This window comes from Monodelphis domestica, chromosome 1 (genome assembly GCF_027887165.1).
Source record: "Monodelphis domestica isolate mMonDom1 chromosome 1, mMonDom1.pri, whole genome shotgun sequence".
NCBI classification, from domain to species: Eukaryota; Metazoa; Chordata; class Mammalia; order Didelphimorphia; family Didelphidae; genus Monodelphis; species Monodelphis domestica.
The window spans coordinates 55,357,410-55,379,867 of record NC_077227.1 but is presented as its reverse complement, the minus strand read 5'-3'; the positions used below and the strand labels follow the sequence as shown (position 1 = coordinate 55,379,867).

The following is a 22,458-nucleotide window of genomic DNA, read 5'->3' as shown; positions in this document are numbered from 1 at the left end:
CATGACTAAAGACCATCACAATACTCTACAAATAGTAAACACAAGTCAATTAATTCTCCCTAACATTTTATTAAGTCAATTCTTTGACTTCCCCAAACAAAACAACCTTCTGTGGTCACTACTCCCTCATATGCAGAGTCTCTCCAACTATTAGAACACTCCTTTAAAAGTATGAACAGTCTTGATTTTATATTTGTAGTCTTGGTAGTTCGTGTAAGCCTGGAACATAGCAAGAGGTAAAGAAAAACTTCTCATTCATTCATTAACAAATGTTCCTTGATTTCATATACTAAGTTTTCAAGAGGGTTGCATACATATAGTGTCCCAAAAGTCTTAGTACAGTTTTGATCTACTAAAGTTTACTTTTGGTACACTGTATAAAAGCTTAGCTCTCATTAGGACTCAAAAAAAGCTGTAACTTATTAACTGTAGATTTAAAGCTTGCCTAATCATGAATTTATATATTCTGTTGAAAGATTTCATTTAAGGCACTATACCAATTATCTTATAAGCATGATATTCCCAAGGATTTAAACATAATTTAAACAGTTTACTTAATGTAGCAGAAGGGCAAACATGTTCTAAAAGACTTGAATGCTTCCTCAGCAATGACCTACTTATAAAAATGAGCATTAACAGCTAAATAATCTCTCTTTAATTCTAAGAAAAACTACTAGCTTGAAACTTTCATGATAGTTCAAACATATTTTTTAAAAATCAGTTCATGCTAAAAGCTAATTTGAATTATTTTTCAGTCAAATAAAAAGTAGTAATACAGTATGTTATACTGGGGATCAGGAAAACCTAAGTTCAATACCACCTCTGATCTTTATTCCTTATGTGACCTTAGAGAATCGAGTCACTAACCTTCTTTGTGATTCCCTAATCTGTTTATTTTTTAATTAGTAAATATTATTTACAAATGTCTCAGCCCCTACTTCCTCTCAGGGAGAAGATATCATCAGGGAGACATATTTTTACATAAATTATCTTTCATGTTTCCATTTTTCAGTTCAGTCTCTAAAGGTGATATTCACAATATATTCTTCCAGGATTAATTCTGTAGCTATATTTGATATTCTCTTGGAGAATTCATTTTGCTATTCTTTATCCCAAGTAGTTCTTTCCTAGTTTTAAAATCTAATCATAGTTTCTTATGGTACAGAAGTATTCCATCACAATCATATAACCCAATTTTTTTAGTAGCCCCTTGATTTCCAGTTCTTTACCACTAAAAAGAAAGCTCCTATAAATATTTTGTAACATATGGTTTCTTTTCCTTCTTCCCTAATCTCCTTGGGAAACAGACAAAACAGACACAGCTAGGCCTAAGGGTATATTGTGTGTGGCTTCACTGCATCGAGGTTTAAAAAATTATATATATATATTTTGTATATATAATATATAATTTATATATTATATATAATATATATAATTCATATTATATATATATATATATATATAATTCTGTATCATGGAGTTACACTTATCCTGAGGCCACTATTGGCTGATACAAGGAAAGGCAACCAACCACAGAGCTGTGTTCTGTATCCTGGATGCAGATTGGCTCAATGACTGTAGGTTATTAAGTGTGGAAAAGGTTTATAGAAAAGTGGGAAGGGTTTATGAAGCCTTAATATATATATATATATATATATGGGGTGTTCAGGGAGGGGTAGTATCTCTGGTATGGAGGGCTTGTCGTGCCCTCCTAGGGCAGCTCTCCAGCCTCTGACCCTCACCTGACACCCAGCTCTCACTTGTGGCTCCTAGTAGCTGCTAGCATGTGGCAGCAGCCACACCCCGGGTAACGGCTTCGATAGGCCGGCCAAACCTTGTGAGGGTAGCCATCGGGTCGTCGACCCCTGGTGAACCAGGGCTTTGCTCACCCAGCATGTGAAGACTGCTTCGGCAGAACAGACAGAAGAAACCAATAAGAAGGTTCAACGGCTGAGATGGCGACACAGCAAAGCACTGTGGAGTGCTTAGGGCGTGTTGGAGCACAAAAGGCAATAGAGCCATCCAATGCAGCTGAAGAAGTCTACTACTGACTACTACTATTGTATATATATATATATATGAGGGCGTGATGGAGCACAAAAGACAGCACAGCCATCCAATGCAGCTGAGGAAGTCTCCAGGTGTAACGACTTTTCGTGCCACTGGACCCAGGCTTCCAACGCAGAGAGAGTGGGACTATCTCTGTGCATTGACTTTTCCACTTAAATCTCCTTCATGCACAAGTGTCTTTGTGCACACTCATCTACATCATAGATTAAAGCGCACAAAAACAATTGTCATCCTCGGTTACCGAGAGACTTCTACTATACTATATATAAAATAAAATAAAATAAATATAATGCCACTACTTCAGGGATTTTAACATGTCATGGCAGTCTCTGGAATATAACTCCTTCAATAGGTTTGAGATGACTATATAGTTTTATTAATTATATGGCTGTAATTCCAAATTGCTCTACAAATGGTTAGATCAGTCCATATCTCCAACCAACGGTGTCGCTTCCCTTATCTGTAAGAGGGGGTCATTCTAGATGGCTCCCAAGGTGCCATCCATGACTTTCATTTGTCTGAGACACAGAGTACTCATTAAACAAATGTCCTAAACATAGTATGAAAGTCCCAAAAGTTTGCCTGTCATATGAAAACTCTTTCAACTAGAGAGGAAATTGAGTTTGAAGTGCTAGGCTTAAGATCCTAATTTAAGATACTCACAATGGTCAAATCATCTAACTTCTATGAAATTCAATTTTCTCATCTATATATACTACCTCTCAGGGTTCCTGGAACCTTCAAAGAGATAATCAACATAAAGAACCTTTGCAAATGTTAAAAGAATACAAATGGTAAATATTAACTCATTCATTATTCAGCTTCCTATTTCAATTTCCTAATGTGTTTATTCCTCATCATTGTGGATTGGTTTAAAACTTAAAAGCCTCAAGAACTGTGAGAAAAATATTCCAACCAATAGCACCACACCCATCTACCCAAAGAGACCTTGCAAATTAGGCCCTGCCTAAGATGTAGATGTGGCCAGGACCCAACAGCTTTGACTAACAGCAAAGTCTAGTCTGGTCTTCAACCACAACTTCCATCTTCCAGAGTATACAAATGAAGTAAGTAGAAATCAACTTGAAGGTTAGAGTCCATTCCAGACAGAAGCCTAATCATAATGGGGCATTTGTGGGAACTCTCCTTCTATAGATGCCAAGCCACCAGCTGGGAGTCTCTCCCACTCAGTTCTGTCCAAAGTGATGAGACTGACATGAATTAGTAGTCTGAAAACTTAATAATATGGAGCATTTCTGGAGCAGCCCATATTTTACTTCCTTGGATATCTGCCAGAGACCCTATATTGGTGTTGAAACAGTAGAAAAGAAAGGGAGGACAGATTCCTCTAGAATTCCAGCATCCCCATTGACTCACTGGTTGACTTGTTAATCAACATCAGAGCAGTCATCATGACTTACCACACAGTTCATACTCTAGCTGAATAGCCTAATGCTGACAGACAACTAAGCCAGGGTTCTGGCAGAAAAAGAAAAAGAGAAAGGGAAAGGGAAAGGGTTTCATCTAGTTCTACTCTTGAGTCTCACAAAAGTCCTGCATAAAGTGTTGAGTCCAAAATATCTCAGATCAAAGATTATTTTGGGTCTTGCCCTAATAGATCTAAATGGAGCACCAGGGCCACACCAGATCGAAAGAAATATTTTCAATTTCTACAGCCCTCTCTAGCATAAAGTCACACCAGACTACAAGACAGAGTTAAGGCAACAAAAGAATATTCAGGCATTTTGGGCACAGCTGTTTCTCTCATTGGCTAACTTTGCCCTGCCAAACAAACCAACTGAATAATAACAGCATCAATTCTGTAAACAGTTGTTTGCTAGTATTCCTAAAGACAGTGACAGGATATAGTGCAAATTAAGGGCAAGGACGGGACAATCATTCTTGAAGAGTAAGTTTGTAATTTTTTACTTTCCTCCAGTAACTATAAGTTGAAGTAGAATATATATAATGTGTGTGGACATAAACATGTATATAAATATGTGTGTGTGTGTGTGTGTGTGTATATATATATATATGTATATATATATATATATAAAATTAAACTGACAAAAATTATAAATCTCAAGCCAAACCCTTGTTAATTAAGTTTATAAGAGTTTTTTTAAGAATGCTGATACATTGAAAAGAATGTTGGCTTTGGACTCCAATCTGACTAAAGTGCCCATTTACCCATTTGTCCTTAAACAAGTCACTTATTACCTCACCAATCTAATTTGTAAAACAAGGAAGCTGAACTAGATAACCTCTGAAATGCAAATCTATGACTATGATCCTATTTTTTATTGTCAGTGTTTAAAAATTCACAGTAATTGATCATTTATTTCAATCATTTAAAATTCATAATTCAAAATGATAGTACATCATCAAAAACATCAGACAAAGTGAATGTGGGCTAGTTGCTTCAACCTGCTTCATCCATAAAGCAGTAGTCCTTAGAGAATCATAGCAAAAGAATCTTTTCAACCAACAGAAGGAGAAGGGCAAGAAGGGTTTGCAACCAACCTCCCTTATTGGGATGTCTTGTATTGTGAATTTCAAAACTATTCTAATCAGACCATTCTTTAAAAGATGTGATTTAGCTATTTCCTGTTCAGTAGCAATGGAGATACTTGGAATAACAGAATCAGGTCTTGGAAATTCTACAGTCTTCACCCTACTCAGTTTAACAAGACTTTGAAAGGTCTGCATCAAACTCAAGATTTAATTATCTGAGGAGATAGCCTTCAACACATATGCAAAAAAAAGGATGGCCCTCTGGGCTGTCCTAAGTCAAGCTAAGTCCTCATTGGTACAGATGAGATGCAGAAAAATGATGTAAAAATGTCCATATAAGGCACAGCACTTCCTGGCCCCTCTTTCTTTCCCTGGAGAGAGGACTCTGGCTGGCAGGTGCTAAGCATTCTGACATCTTGGGAGTGTTGGGTGGTGAGTTTTGCCCTGGAGCTGATTTCAGGTTCTGGCATCTTAGCTAAGCCTCTTTGGAGGTCAGGCTGATTCCTTCCTCCTTCACATTCAAAACGGTACTTTCTAGATCTCCTATCTTCCTGCCTGGTACTAGCCCCTTCCTTCCTCATTCTTCTTAAAATCTTCTCTACTATATCAATTAAATCACCATAAAATTTGGCAGCTGACTTGGGTATTTTATTATTTGGGATTTCCCTTGGTGACCACTTAAATTTAGATTTTTTTCAGTCAATCATAATTTCACCCTTTACAGTATACAGCCTACCACCACCCTACATCCATTATCAAACCAATACTACCTCTACTTAGCCCTCCTCACAAGCCAAGAAAACTCTCAATTTCATGCAAGCCTTAGGCAAATTCTCTCCACCCCAGAGTATTTTCCCCAAGTCCCCTCCTCTGATCCCACAGAAGGCCTAAATGTGTAGTGATCTGAAGTATGTAGCACAATTCATTATTTTCTTCCCTGCTCCCTAGCCCCAGTCCTCTTCTGAATTTGCTTATTAATCTCAAAGGCACCCCCATTTAGGCTCATAACCTTGGTATGACTTTTAACATCTTGCTCCATACATTTAGAGTGGCTAAACTCTGTCATTTCTATTTCCTCATCATCTCTCAATCTGTCCCCTTCTAATCACACAGACACCCTAATTCAGGCCCTCTTGATCTACTGACTGGACTATTAGACTAACTGGTCTCCCTGCCTCAAGTTTCTTCCTCCTCCAATTCATCCTCCACCCAGCTACCAAAAAATATTTTCCTAAAGCTCAGGTAGGTCTAACTGTGTATCTCACTCATTAAGCTGAAGAGGCTCCCTAATGTCTTTAGGATCAAATATTATTTTTAATTTTCATATAAATTGTATAATATACATAGACATTATACAGTAAACAAGTAACTATGCACCTATTGAGTGCTGGTTCACATTTTTTTTAATGATGAGGAAATGTGATTTAAAAAGTTTGGTGACTACTGGGGGCAGTTGGGTAGCTCAGTGGATTGAGAGCCAGGCCTAGAGACGGGAGGTCCTAGGTTCAAATCCGGCCTCAGCCACTTCCTAGCTGTGTGACCCTGGGCAAGTCACTTGACCCCCATTGCCTACCCTTACCACTCTTCTGCCTTGGAGCCAATACACAGTATTGACTCCAAGACGGAAGGTAAGGGTTTAAAAAAAAAAAGTTTGGTGACTACCATTGTAGAGAACTGAGAAAATGGGAAGAACATAAATTGGACTACAACCATAAATCCAACAAGCATATATTAAGTGGCTGCAATATACTAGATACTGTGCTGGGTGGTAGACAGTTCAAAGACAAAACTAAACAGTCTGTCCTCAAAGAGGTCACATTCTACTGGGAAGGAAGCAACATGTATAAGTATAAAAAACATGAACATATACATGAGTTCTAAGGTCATTTTCCAGCTCTGAAGTTCTATCTATAATCCTAATATCTCTAGAAAACTTAGATATCTTTCACTGAAGCACTTTTAAAATAGGAAGGGAAAGGAACACATCAATACAACTAAACAATAGCTATACTGGGCTACATATTAACTGTACAAACACTATGAGACAGTGAAGAGAAGTATTATCCCCATTTTAAAGATATGAAAACTAAGGCTCAGAGGATTTAAGAGATAGCCTATAAAGCAAAATAAAGTGGTAGAATACAGACTAAAATCCCACAAAGAGCCCCTTCTGCTGATACAGTGCTACCCCAAACTGGAAACCAGAGTAAAGGTCTTTTAAAAGAGCTTCACCTCTAACATCTACATTGTTGGTATTCACCACATACAAGGTGTATATATGTATCATCATACTTACAAAATCATTTTTTAACAATGCTAAATTGCTTTTTAAAAAGGAAGAAAAAATATTATTTTAAAATGTGTTTCTCATATGTAAGAAAATGCTCCAAAAACATTACTGTGAAATGTCTGGCATTTTATAACATGAGAAAGGAATTCCTCAACTTTACCCTTCACTTGAGGGCAAAAGATATTCTAGTGAATTGGAAGATTGGGAGGGGAAGCAACATATTCATTATGTTGAACTCATCTGAATATAAGCCAATCTTTCTCCAAATACAGTTTCTAAAGAAGTTCATGCTCCTATACCAAGAAGAAAGGTTAAGAAGCCATCAGTGGATGTGCAGTGGACCTTAAATGTATTAATGGAAAAGACTATCTTTTTAATACCCTTGTTTTTCCAATGCCATGGAAATAAAGATTACATGGTGTAAACAACACTGGGATTAGAATCAAGAAAACAAAATTCAAATCTCAGTTCTCCTATCTCTAAACCTCAAACTTCAGTTTCTTCATCTATAAAAAAAAGGGTTGATCTTTGAAAGTCCCATATAATCATGTGATCTATGGGCCCTCTGAGAGCTAAAATTCAGACCATCCCTATTGTGTAATTCTATGTAAAAATGAAATACTTCAATTTGAAGTACAAAAACTTTGGATATCAGAGCTTTCATAATAAGCAGAATAGAAGTTCTTCAAGTGAATGATTCAATGCCTAGTCTAGGATCCAAAAGAGCCAAGTTCAAATGAGTCTCAGGTACTAGCTGTGGGACCCCAGCCAAGGCACTTAACCCTGCTGGCCTCATTTTCCTCATCTATCAAATGAGCTGGAAAAGAAAATGGCAAACCACTCCAAGATCTTTGCCTAGAAAACTCCAAATGGGGTCAAAAAGAGTTAGACACATCTGAATAACAAAACTTCTCAAGGGGCAGGCTGTTTCTCAACATGTCCAAAATAAAACAAATTCTCTTCCCTCATAAAACTACTCTTTCTCCTAACTTCCCCATTTCTATAAAGAGTTCTACTACCCAGGTTCACTGCTCTGGAGTCGCCCTCAATTTCCTGCTCTTTGTCCCATTCAAGTCTCCAAGTTTGGTTAGTTGTTCCCACAATATCTCTAGCACTTACCTGCCCAGTGATTTCCACTCTATCTCTTTGGCCACCACAACAATTTCATGATCCTGTCCTTATCACCTGATACCTGAACAGCAGCCCAACTGTTCTTCCTGGTTCTTCTTCCTATATTCTACAATCCATCCTCCACACAGATATCAAACTAATATTTTCAAATACAGACCACATCATCTTCCTGCTCAAGAAGCCTCAGTGGGGGCAGCTAGGTGGCTCGGTGGATAAAGAGAAGGGAAGTGGCCTAGAGAAGGAAGGTCCTGGGTTCAAATCTAATAAAAACTTTCTAGTTGTGTGAGCTTAGACAAGTAACAATCCCAATTGCCTAGCCTTTAGTGCTCTACTGCCTTGGAACCAATTCTAAGACAGAAGGAAAGGGTTTAAAAAGACAAGAAATAACTCCAGTGGCTCCCTATTGCCTCTAAGATAAAAATGAAACTTTACAGCTGGAAGAATCTGTGAAGTCATCTAGACCTCACATTATTCCCTTTATAAATGAAGCTCAGAAAGGTCAAGTGATTTGTCCAAGATCCTAACTATGAACCACACCGCTATTTCCCTAAAACAACAAAACAACTACTCTATTTGACATTTAAAGTACTTTCCCATCTAGTGGGTGCCACCTTTTTAGACTTATTTCACATTATACATACCTTCATGAAATCTACACTCTTGGCTAACTTGGAATTCTAAGAGTCTCCCATTCCATCCCCACCTCTCTGTATTGACAGGTTTTCCCCCATAACTAAAATGCCTTACCCCTTAAAACATCTGGTTCTTTCTTACAATTCAGGTGCTACCTCCCAGTCAGGTTAATTCCTAATCTCCATTGCTTTGTACCCTCCTCCTAAAAATTGCTTTGTATGTACTTTGTATCTACTAATTCCTTCACATGTTGTATCCTTGAGGGTAGAAGATGTTTTAATTTTTGTATTTGTAACCTCCATGTGATAGTATAGTGCTTCATACATAATAGATGTTTAAATGTTGTAAATCAAACAGGGTTGTTCTCAACTTTTAAATAAGCCTTTACAAAGCAGCAATCACCCATGCAAAATGCACATTTTATTAGACTGCTAAAAAGCAAAGGCCCTCAACCTGTTTATACAAGGACAGGTGGTTTTGTGACTAGCATAAAAAAAATTCTACCACCACCCCTCCACTCCTAGACATGCACACATACTCATGCAGCTTTACCAAAAGTACAAAAAAGGAGTTGAACTAAATTAAATTCCCTTTTTAAGAATTAACTTTTAACTTCTAACTACCTATAAACCGGACCTTGTCCTACTGGCTGCTAAATGGCAAGAGATCACACTTGCTGAAAATCCCTCTATTTATTCCCCTCTCCTCTCCTTCCCCCATAAATAGTTGAATTCATAGCTTCAGTGACTGAAGAGGGCTGGGAATGGGAAGGAAACTCACCTACTGTTAAGAGACTGCAGGAGTCAAGCCCAGCTAGGAGTAATGTATTTTAAACCACAGAAGGTAAGCCTCATATGTCCCCATTATGTAAACGTATGCTAAGATCATAAAGATCCTCTCAATGTTTCTATTTTGTTCGCTGTAGAATGGAATACATATGAAGGGGAAGGGAGGAAACTTAATCCTTCCAGCATCCCAGTCTAAGCAGTGTAGGGCACTGAGTGTGAAGACCAGAGTTCAAATCCCTTACGCTCTACTGTTTATTCACAAGTCTCTACCCCCTTGGCCAAGTTGCATAACTTCTCTTGGTCTCAGTTTCTTGTTCTGCATAACGAGATGGCTGGCTCCATCTTTCTCTGAATTCTGGGGGTGACATAGAAAAAATCGTAGTTCTGATTTCTGCGATGCCTGCACGAGCCAGGGCCGGGCCGAGCACGCAGGATCGACTCCCGAACATTCCCCGCTCCATCCATTTTCTGCCTTTCTCACTGGTTCCCCTAGCTCCCCGACGTTTGGTTCCAAGACACCAGTGCGACGCCAAGTAAGAACGGACAGGCTTAGGGTACTGGGTCCCAGACTAAGGGCAGGGACGTCCGCCCCGCACCACCAACTTTGCCAGAGTCTGCCAGAACTGGTGGACAGACGGCCCCTCGTGAAGTTTGCCCTGCGCTGAAACACGTGGACGCGGAATCCCGGCGTCCCCCGTGACAGCCCCAGGCGGGTGGGGGTCTAGGGTCGCGATCCCGGGCGCCTTCCCGCCAATGAGAGCCCCCCGAGAGTCGCCCGACGACCCCGCGACCTACCTGATGGACAGCATGGCTGCCCGCGTCCTCGAGCGCCGCAGCGCCCCACCGCGGCTGGTCCGCCGCTCCCCCCAGGCGCTGCCGCGTCCTCAAGCACTCTCTGCTGCCGTTCCTCCCCAGCCCGCCGACGCGCTCACACACACAGACAAGCGCTATCACTCGCTCGCACCCGCCCGCCCGCCACCCAGGCAGCCCTCCCGGAGCCCGGCCCCGCGCGTTCATTGGCTGAGGCCGCAGGGGGCGGGTCGCGGCTGTCAGGGAGGGGAAGCGGGGGAAGGGACTAGGCAACTACCCAGCTCCCCAGAGCCAGAGAGCCAGGCTCGCCGCCGAAATAACCTCGTGCTGCCGCCCGCGGGCGACCTGGTGGCTAGCGCGCGCGGTAGCCATCTTAGAAGCTGGCAAGAACTTACCCCCCCCATAGCCCGAAGTGTGTGCCCGCCTCAAAGATGGCTGCCCCTTGGGCATCGGCCACGCTGGTCACGTGGCCTCGCCCTACACCTGCACGCGTACCTCGCTCCATCAGGACCTGGGACCAGAGCCCCCATTGAAAGGGTCCTAGAATTCCGGGGAGGCAGGAGAGAGGTTACTCTAACAGAGAGCATCAGAAAGTAGAGCTGCGGGCAAAAGAAGACCTCGGAGCTGTACACCCACTTAAAAAATGCTGATTCCCCAAATCTTTTCCAGCACTCAAGCCACAAAGATAGTAGACGCTAGGGATACTTGTACAAAGAAAACATCCAGAAAATATGCTCCACGCTTTATAGATTAGTACACTGAGGTAGAGTAAAGTTCTGTGACACAGCCAATTAAGTGTCCAAAGCATGAATGGACCCCAAAGTGGTCTAGTCCTCCACAGTACCTCCAGATGCCTGCCCTCAGGCATTGACTATTCACTTTAACAAAATAATTCAATTACATTAAATTTAATTATATTTAACTGTTAAATAAACACCAACTATGTGCCTACATTCTATATTCATTCTATATTCACACTATTGACAGTGTCATCCATTCTGTGACATATCCTCAGTATTAGCACATAAGAGCTTAAGAATTACTTGTTGAATGGAACAGCTGGGTGGCTCAGTGGATTGAGAGCTAGGTTTAGAGACAGTAGGTCTTGGGTTCAAATTTGACCTCAGATACATCCTCACTGCCTGACCCTGTGTAAGTTACTTAACACCCATTGTCATCCTCTTTTGCCTTTGAACCAACATAGAATATTTATTCTAATTTAGGAGGTAAGGGTTTAAAAAATACTTGTTGGTTAATTATCTAGCTTCAAGCTCTCCTCTGAATATTGTGAGGACTGGATTTACCTATCTCCAGATTGTAACAATGAAGATACTTAGCTCTTCCTTTATTGTGAAGATTAAATTGTAATCCACAATCTATTTTAGATTTTAATCTACAAAAAAGGTGATAACTCAGTATTTTATGTAGATCTGCCCATTTTAACTAGAAAAAGGTGTTAAATAACTACAAAAGGTGAACTAACCAAAAAAGGTGTTAAGTAACCAAAAAAGGTATAATCTAACTAAAGAAGGTGTGAACTAAAGAGTGGGCAGTCCTAGAGAAAAGCATCTGCTGTGATTGGTAGATGTGAAATTTAGGGGAGGTGACACAAGAGAAAAAGATCTTTAAAAAGAGGATCAGAGGCCAGAAGAAGATATATTCAATTCAAGATTGGATTTGAGGAGATCTAAGAGTTCTCAGACTCGGAGTTGGACTGGAGGAACTGGACCCCTGGAGGAACTTGTACAGGGGACCTCAGACTGCTTTTCCTTTTAGAAGGTCACCACTGGTGAGTGAAAGGCTGACTTAGTGACCCTGCCTTTTCTCTGAGGTATAAATCTCCAAGAAAGGCCCATCCTCTTGCGAAATTTTTCCCCTGGCTGGGGCTTAGAAATTCTGACTGGTATCAGAGAAAGCCAGAGCTCTATCTCTCTCCCTCCCTCCTTTTCTCTCTTCCTTAATATCTTCCCTCTGTTGTAAATAAACTACTATAAATTCCATTTACTTCAGTAACTCATTTTGGGATTTAGAAATAAAATCCCTGGTGACCACCTAATTAATATATTTCAGCCTCAACCACAAATAAATTTAACAGTATGTATCTGCTATTTTAATTCATTTTTATATAAATAGTTGCTACTTGGGGGAAAACAAAAAAAAAAATTAACTGCCTTCAAGAAGATTATATCCTGAGTATTTGATACACACAAAGTTTAAATACCTGACCAGTCATATCAGACTCTTTGTGACCCTGAGAACCATTTATGAACTCATTTATGAGGTTTTCTTGGCAATAATAGAGAAGTGGCTTGGCATTTCCTTCTCTGGTTAATTAAGACAAAGAGAGGTTAAGCTCCTTGACCAAGGTCACACAGCAAGAGTCTGAGACCTTGGCTCCAGTTCCTGTGCTCTATATACCTGGCTGCTTCCTAATAGGGCATTAGAAGGATACAAAACAATGTGAAGAGAGAAGTAATTTACCTAGATGGATAACACATTTCTTAAGCATTTAACATATGCCAGACACTGTGCTAGGCACTGGGGGAGCAAAAAAAAAATAAAACAGTTCCTCCCCTCAAGGGGCTTATACTGGAACCTCAGAACTCCAGATTAGAACTGAGGAAAGGGGAGAATAAATAGAGGGGAGCTGGAAGAAAAGGAAGAGTATGAAGTTAGAGACAGGGGATAGGACTGAAACCAGATTCCAGCCTAAGAAAAAAACTCAATTGGCAGAGTTCAGGATGACTCCAAGGGAGAGTCCAAGGATCTTTGGGAAGGGGCAGGGAATGATAACTGGAGTGAAGGAGATTAAGGAAGATAACCTTCACTGAGGAGGGAACATTAGATTTGAGCTCAAAAGAAAGTTAAAAAATCAACAGAAAAAGGAAGACACATGAGCTATAAGTGTTTCCTAAACAAATGTCTGGAGATATTTATGAGACAAAGAACAATCCACTTTTGCTGGAACCTAGAGAATGTGAAAAAGGTCAATATAATAGAAGGACCAGAAGGGTAGGGTAGTACCAGATGAAAGGGAACCTTGAATGCTAAGCAAGGAATTTACAACTTTATTTCAAAGATACGAAGGGGCCACCTCTTCTCAAGTTTTTGAGAAGAGGAGAGACATTGCCAGAGCTTTGCATTTAAAATATTAGCCTGGTAGAGGTCTGAAAGCTAGGTAGGAGAAGGGTGAAAGGGAAGGCAAGAAGGCCATTTAGGAGGCTATGGCAATAATCCAAGCAAACGATAATGAGTCAGCTCTGGCTGGCTAAAAGAAAGTTCAGCTACAAGAGAGATTATGAAGAGAATTGAAGACATTTGTTAAATGGTTGGCAATGAGAAGCTAAAGAGAGAAAAGAGTCAAAGATAATAAAGGATACAGAAAAGCAGGTTAAGAGGAAAAAGAAGTGTGGGGCATTTTTGACATATAGGTAGGACTAGGCCTTCAGCAGTGTTGAATGCCCCATATAGATTCATGTGGTCATGAATCAATGAATAAAAGGGGTACTTCAAATTCTGCTGGAATAGATCTGTAGAAAATAGAAAGAAGTTAGACAGATTGTAAATGTTTTGAAAGAGAATGGGTATTGGAAGAATAGGAGTCTTAGGTAGAGCCTCTGGTGGTAATAGGGAGGAGAAAGGTGAAATTAATTAGAGTAGAAGGGTAAAAGGAAGGCCTTTTAAGAGTTAAGGAGACCTAATCATGTTTGTAGAAAGATGGCAAGATGCCTGTGGAGATGGAAAGATTAGAAGTATGTGAAGGGACGGTGACTGGAATCAGGATGATTCTAGGCAGGAGGAGAAAAGAGGATCAAACAAGTCACAAAAATGATTAGCTTCTTCTAAAAAAAGGCAGAAGAATGCATGAAAAAAAGAAAGGAAGAGAAAATGAATAATGGTGCTGTTTTGAGGAATGAGAGATGGATACTGAAGGAAATGTATTGGAAAGCCTTAGTCTTGGCCAGTATAACAGCAAAAGAAAGTGACAAATGTTGGAGGGGATGTGGCAAAATTGGGACACTAATGCATTGCTGGTGGAGTTGTAAATTGGTAGGACCATTCTGGAGGGCAATTCTGAACTATGTGCAAAGGGTTTTAAAAGAATGCTTGAACTTTGATCCAGCCATAACACTGCTGGGTTTGTACCCCAAAGATACCAAACCAGGAAAAATACTTGGACAAAAATATTTATAGCTGCGCTCTTTGTAGTTGTAAAATTGAGATTTGTACTCTGGACTTCAATCCCCACAAGTCCTTGCTCCACTTCCCCAAAATGCTTTGTAATCTCACGGAATTCTGAGGTGGGTGAGATCAAGAAGGTACTTAAGCTGATTGCAAAGGCTTTTGAGGCTTCTTTTTTTTTGGACTTCCTTTTTGGAGCAGATGCATCTCTTCCGTGATGTGAGGTTATCTGGCCTAGGCACGTGTTTTTTCTTATTCTGTATTTTCTTTAATCTTTAACCTTTAATAAACCTCTAAAAAAATATAATACTCCTTGCAGAGAGAAACTAATTTCTACCTGCCTCAGTCTCCCCATATTCCTAAATTTTAATCTTTACATAGAAACAAAAAAATAGAAAATGAGGGAGTGCCCATTGATTGGAGAATGGCTGAACAAATTGTGGTATATGTTGGTGATGAAATACTACTGTGCTAAAAGGAATAATGAACTGGAGGATTAACATGTGAACTTGAATGACCTCCAGGAATTGATGCAGAGTGAGAGGAGCAGAGATTGATACACTGTGGTACAATCGAATGTAATACACTTCTCTACTAGCAACAATGCAATAACCCTGGACAATTCAGAGGATCTTGTGAGAAAGAACGCTATCCACATTCAGAGAAAGAACTGTAAAAGGAACATGCATTAGAAAAATATGTGATTGATCACATAATGTGATAGGGATATGATTGGGGTTTTGATGTTAAAGGATAGCAGGACAGCAGATATGAATAATATGGAAATAGGTTTTGAACAATGATCCATGGATAACTCAATGGAACATCAGATTCGGGAGTAGGGAAAAAAGGGGGGGGGGGGGGAGAAGAAAAGACCATGAATCATGTAATCATGAAAAAATATTCTAAATTTTAAAAGAGAAAAAAAAGAAAGCCTTTTTTTTTAATAAGTGCAAAGACAAAATATGAAAGGCTGATGGTAAGACTGGGGACTTGAGGAGAAAAGGAAATGCTTTATAACAGTGATTTGTGACTTGATAAAAAGGAGTATAAAGCAGCAATGACAAAGGTCTAAGCACCATAAATTCATAGAAAGTAAAATTAATTCCATTTGTAACTTTCTAACCACATTAGCAGGGGTAGGAGAATCAGAAGGACAAACACACAATTATCACAATGAGGCAAATGAAAAGTGAATAAAAGGAAATTGAACTCAAGAGTAATGGAAAAGCTAAGTAAGGGCCTGGAGAAGAGATAAGAAAACATTTTCTCTCTCACCAGTCAGTAAACATTTAAGTGCCATGCACTAAGCCAAGCACTGAGGACATGAAAAGACAATTTCTGCCCTCAAGGACCTCACAATCAAACAAATATGTACAAACTATATACAGGATAAGTAGGAAGTAATTAAAACAGGGAAGGCTTCCTGTAGAAGACAGTTTAGTTGGAACTTAAAGGAAGCCAGAGTAGTAAGTAGTCAGAGTAGAGGAAGGAAAGTATTTTGGCCATGAGGAACAGCCAAAGAAAAAGCTCAGAGGAGAGGGAGGTGTATATTGTTTGTGTAACAGCTTTGAGGCAGACCAACTCACTAATAGGCTACTGCAACAATCAATAAGTGAGGTGATGAGGGTTTGCACAAGAGGGGTGACAATGTCAAAAGAGAGAAGAGTATCTATTTGGAAGATATTGCCAAGGTGAAATCAATATGCCTTGGCCAAAGATGGAGGAGAGAGTGAAGAGAGATAGAAAGGGGTGACTCTTGAAACACTAGTAGGATGATGATACTCTTCACCAAAGAAAAGCAGAGAATTACCAGCAAAGAGCAGTGTGTATGTATGTACAGATAAGGCTTAGATATGAGATATTTCTGCTCCAATGTTTTTCTTTGTCATAGGGGAAAGATGAGGAATGACCAATATAAAGACAAAGGGAATCATTAAAATGTTTTCTTTTTAAAGGATGGTGGGCATAATACAAATATGAAACATACAGAGAATCACTGCAAGGATTAAATTAAATGATACAAAGGGGGGGAAAACAGGAAAAGAAAATACATAATGACTACAACAATAGAAATTGGAACAACAAAGTTATATAATTAAAATGACTAAACCTGGCCTCCCCAGAAAGAGATGAGAGATCACAGTGAGAGACTTATTTTAGAATATGGCACATGATCAGGTTCATTTGGTATCTCAGTTAATTTCACTGAATTGCTTTCTCTTCATCTTTCTTTTAATCTCTGATATAAGGGAGTGGTTTCTTGGGTGGGAGAAAGATATTTAGAAATGAAAAAGATGTGAAAACACAGAAGGTACACACACATATAGGAGAACGCAGGCAGAAGATCTGGATGCTGATTTTAGGATATACTGCAAGGAGGCTAGTTTGGCTGGAAAGTAAAATTCCTGAGTGGGAATGATGAGAAATGATGAGGTTGAAAAGCAGGTTAAGTGAGACTAGGAGAGGGCAAAAAACAGTTGTGATCAAAGGTAGAATTTCCAAGTTAAATTCTTAGAAGTGTTTGATTTAGTTACAATGAGCAGCCTAAAGCAGGAAAGAGAATGTCATTGAAACCTTCATAATCTCGCTCCAAACTACCATTTGAAACTATTTTTTTGCATTATTCCTGCTCTTCTACTCCGTACTCCAAAGTTTCTTTTCCTACATGCTGTTCCCCTTCTTTGTGCAGTTTGTCTCAAATGCCCTGAATGCAGTCTCTCTTTAAATTCCTGGATCCCTTCAAGGATCAGATCAAGTGACACTCCCTATAAGAGCTATTTTCTCACCCTAATCCCTGTCCCTCCCCTTTGATTAATGCTTCCATTCTTCCCACTAAAATTCATGTCACCTTTTAGACATCTCAAATTGGACATCCTGTAGACATCTTAAACTCAACATGTCCAAGACCGAACTCATCATCTTTTGCCCAAACCCTCCCCTATTCCTGTCTTCCCTCTTATTGTTGCAGCATCACCATCCCTCCAGACCCTCAAGCTCACCTCCGAGGTGCTATCCTTGACTCCCTACTTTCTTACCCACAATATCCAAATTACTAAGTCCTTTTTATCTTTATCATTGTAACTCTTTATCTTTATAACTTTATCTGGTATATTCTCCCTTCTCTCCTCTGCCACTGTCAACATTCTGGCATAGGACTCACTTCACACTTGAACAATTATTGCAATAGTTTTCTGTTTCAAGTTTATCCTCCTCTCATACCAAAATGATTTTTAAAGTAATTCCAAAGCACATTTGCATGTGCATACACACACACACACACACACACACACACACTCTCACACAGAACCCTGTGCAATGGACTCCTCATTACCTCCAGAATCAAATATTAAATCATTGATTTGACTTTTAAATCCCCTTATAACATAGCTTCTTCCTTCCTTTCTACTCTTTTCTCACTTAATTCCCCTCCATTCTACTCTTTTCTCTTCCTTGCTATTCCTCATACAAGAGACATGTTTTCCAATGGTGCATTTTCACTGGTTGTACCCAGTGCCTGGAATGCTTTCCTTTTCCATCTTTATACTCCTAATCAGTCACCAAAGTTCAAAACTTTGGCATTATCTATGATCCGTCTCTCTTCCTCACTTCCCACATCTTATTTGCCTATCAATTTTATCTCCCCAGGTTCTCTCACATCCATCACATTTCATGTTCTCCATCAGACTATTATAATAACCTCTTAACTTGATTAAGATCCATCCTACCCCTTCACATCTTCCTAAAACACATCAAACCATGCCTTATCATTTAAAGGTCTCCAAAACTCAAAAAAGAAAACCAAGTACATTGACTTAGAAAAAAGTATGATTGTCATAAGGAATCTTACTATTTGTTGTATGATAGTGATTACTCAAACTGATAAACTGTCCAAGAGAAAGAAACCATGACCAAGATTTTTTTGGCATTTATTCAACCCTATTCAAGAGTGAAAATCTCTGACAGATATAGATATCTAGATTCCCACATAATCTGTCATTCCCATGACACTGATATCCTTGCTATTGTAAAGATTAAAATTTTGGGAAACTGAGGCAAGTAGAAAATAGTTTCTCTCTGCAAGGAGTATTATTTTTATGAGGTTTATTAAAGGTTAAGGATTAAAGAAAATACAAGCAAGAGAAGCACGTGCTAGGTGGGCCATGAGGCCCACCCAAATTCCACTCACATCATGAGACGTGTCTGTTTGCCAGTGGAGCCAGGAAGAGAAGAGCTAATAGCCTTTACAGCCAAGTTAAATACCCCATCTTGATCTCAGCCCAGGTGAGAATGCAGTGATATTACAAAGCATTCTGGGGAAGTGGAGCAAGGACTTCTGGGGATTGAAGTCCTGGATTCAAGTATACATTTTTACATACCCCCATTTGATCCTCTGGGAAGGACTTCCCCAAAGGATCATAAAAACATAATCAATTTAAAGATTACAATAATTTGAGGATAAGAGAAAAAAAAAGAACAAAACCAATAACTGCTGGACGCATTGACAAAAAGCCAGTTAGGGGGCAGTCCCCTTTCTGGCATGAAAGTATACATACAAATACATGTTCAATCAACTACACCCAAAGTTCATTTTTGTGCAGCTTGTGGTTTGGAGGTTTCTTCATGGTGTCTTCTCCAACAGTTCAGTTTCTGGATTCAGAGAGGTAGCATCTTTCTTTACCTAAAATTCTTTTAAAAGGAATTTAAACTTTGCAATTTAAATAATGATATTTTTTACATTACCCCGTTAAGAGGGTGATTGAAAAATACAGGATCATTTAGGGATGCATGGCTGAGGTATGAGGTATACGAATCAATTTTTGACAAGAGAAATTTAAAAATCCAAATAAAAAGAAAATATTGGAAGAAAATATAGACTATCAAAGTCTTATGTGTAAAAATTCCAAGTAAAAGAAAAATAAATCTATAACAGGTCCTTGAATCAGGGCCCAATTAAAATGATTGAAGCAATGATGCATTTACCCAGTCAGTAGCCAGGAATACAGAAAGTTACCACACTATGAAAGGCAGAAAAGAAAGGGACCAGATTATAGAAGCCAAGTAGGAGCCAAGTTTGGGGATACTCATCTGTGATTATTTTCAGAGTGAGTATGGACACAAGGAAAGCCTATGTCTAGCAATGATGAACACAGTAACCTTGAGTCTTCACACTAGGTTCAAGAACTAAAATGTCTTCAGGCATGTGTGGAAAGGGGAAAGGGAGTGGCCCAATTGATCCTCTCCCCTCCAGATCTACCTCATGTGAGATGCCCAACTTACCCCAGATAGGGGAGAGACAAAGGACTCCCATTGGGCTGCTGGGCAGAGGGGAACAGCTATCTCTAGTCCCTCTGCCTTTCTAATAACAAACTCTGGCAGCAATGGTGTGCGTGCCCACAAAGAGGACTCTCCGTGACTTCTTTGGCACATGTACCATAGATTCACCACTATAGCTATAGTGCTTAGTAACAATACAGGGGTATGGAAATAGTTCATCTGTTATACTGTTCCTAAAGATGATTTAATAGCAAAGGGAAGTGCCATCCCTCTAACAATAGCAACATTGTCTTCAAACAGTCTCATAGATAAACTAGGAATGATAGGTTAATTAAGGCCCAACAGGTTGGGCAATTAGCCCAAGACTAGACAAGTAATAATAATTAGAAACAGGATTTGAATTCAGCTCCTGATTCCGGAGTGTTTTTTTTTTCTGTGTACAAGCAATGTTTTTTCCTGTATAAACACTAATGTTTTCATATTGATATGAGCTTCAACATATAATACAGGTACTTTACTTTTTAGAATACTATTTCTAAGGAAAATATATAAATAAAATAACATTTTGATTGAGTTAGGAAGTGCTGTCTAAACAAATACTGTAATAAATTCCTTTGTGAAATAAAAATAATTTTGTTATATAATTTCTTATTCTGAGTTCAGATTTTTGCACCTTGGACTTCCTTAAATTGAGGCAGGACACAGAATTGCATGGCCTACAATCTTCCACAATAACAACTGAGAGCAGCATACATTAATAACATAAACTCAGAATTAGAAGGGATAGAATCAAACAAACATCTGGGCAGCAATCACCCTGAAAAGGTCCCATTAAATATCTGTATGATGTTCACTTAAATATTTTCAGAAATGGAGAATTGACCACACCCTGAAACAATGAATTCAGGACAGCCCTAATTCTTAGGAAGCTTTTTTCTTCCTCTATTAAACAATATCAACTAGGCCCTCCTGGCTGCCCATCAGTTATATCTGACCATTAATTCTTATACTCATTTCTGATTATTCCTTACACTCCCCATAGTCATTATTCCAAACCACTCTCCCTCAAGTTCTTATTCCATCTCCATCCAGTCTCTCAGCAGATGACCTCATCTGCCTACAGGCAAAGACAGAGAATATCCTTTGTAAGCTTCCTCACCTTCCCTCCTCCACATCTCAAAACCATAATATATATCCTTTTCTCCTTTGGCCCTTCTTTCCCCTTGCCAAGTCTAAAGCCTTAACCTACCCTTGCTACCACTCTTTGAACATTCTCATCTTCAAACTTTCCATATAAACTGGCTCAATCCCTATTTTCTAAAAATAAACTTTTGCAACATGTATCCTTAAAAACCTCCCCTTTACCCAGTCTACTTCTCCAGCTATTATCTACTCTTTTTCCTCTTCAACTCCTATCTGACTACTCCTCAGCCTCCTTTACAGGATTATGTGCTTCCTTGTGCCCCCAAACATAGGCAACCCCCCTAGTATTAGGTCCTCTTCCCTCTTTACATATCCACTTCAGTGGTAGTATCACTCAGTCCCATAAGTCCCATTATTATTTCTATTCTGATGACTCCCAAATCCATATATCCCAAAACCATACATTTCCCCCAAATGTCAGTCCCTCTATCTTCTACTGCCTGTCCAACTTCACTTAAAAGCCCCACTATATATCAACTACAGTTCAAAGAACAAGTTCTCATAACTTTCCACTGCAACTTTCAAATTTTGTGACTTTGGGCAAGTCATTTAATCTCCTTTAGTGAGCTCCAATTTCCTCATCTGTAATATAGAGATAATAACAGCTCAAGTAATTATCTCCTAGGGTTGCTTTAAAGTGCCAGGAATCATGCTAGGAACTAGGTGTACAAAGACAAGATGAAAGCCAGTCCCTTGCTCTCAAGAACCGTCAAGTGCTATAGAATGGGATACTACATTCTAAAATGCCAGTCATTCATCATTGCTTATTGTCAGAGGATAGGCTATGACAATGGTGTTAATTCAGCATTAGTTTCTGTATCATAATAATTTAAACTCTTCAATTTAAACCAAATTTGTGCAAAACCCTTACAGTAAAATCTGCTAAAATAATTTTTAGTTTCTATTCACAAATAACATATTTTTCATTTTTAAAACTTGAAGTGTTTGAGGGTTCCTTGCAGCATGGTTTATGACATAAACATTTCAGAGAATATATCTTCTCCCCTTTTTATGAAAATAAGGCCATTTTACTATCCCTAGTCTTGTAGTTCACAGATGAATATTAAGCAAATATTAGATAAGACAGAACCAATGACGAAGAAAGTAAAGCTAAAAACTTAACACCTTTGCCATAACCTCTCCTCTAAACGTAGGTAATGGTAAATGAGTGGCATTTCTATAGCTCACAAAGGTTCTTGAGTGCAGGGACTGTCTTTCATCTTGTCTTTGTACACCCAGCACCTGGCATAGTGCCACTCACAGAAGCACCCCACAACACTAAGAGATCTGGATTTATTATCTCCATTTTACTGAAGCTCATTCAAAGAGATTAGTGACTTATCCATTCACAAAGATTGTAAGACAAGATTTGGGCCCAGGTCTTTCCAATTTCCAAGCCTAGGGTTTTCTCTGCTACACTATGCTAAATATCATAATGTACCCAAGAGACATGATATCATCAATAATATAATGACCAAGGCCTCAGAACATGCTACTTACTTATAAATGGATTTTGCTGCAATTCAATAACCCTGAATTGTCTTAAATTTCCCTAATCCA

The 22,458-nt window shown here is 39.1% G+C and overlaps 1 protein-coding gene across 2 annotated transcripts in view; it reads right to left on the bottom strand.

The window, feature by feature from the left end:
• ADK (adenosine kinase) overlaps positions 1 to 22,458 on the bottom strand; it is a 645,392-nt gene that overhangs the window by 572,769 nt on the left and 50,165 nt on the right. The window contains exon 1 of one of the 2 annotated variants that reach the window (XM_007478434.3): positions 10,222 to 10,634. The exons of the other annotated variant lie outside the window; for it this stretch is intronic. Coding sequence (XP_007478496.1) covers positions 10,222 to 10,235 — 14 coding nt within the window. The 5' untranslated portion in view covers positions 10,236 to 10,634. Of the gene's footprint in view, positions 1 to 10,221; positions 10,635 to 22,458 lie in introns of those variants that run through there. 2 annotated transcript variants of the gene reach the window in all.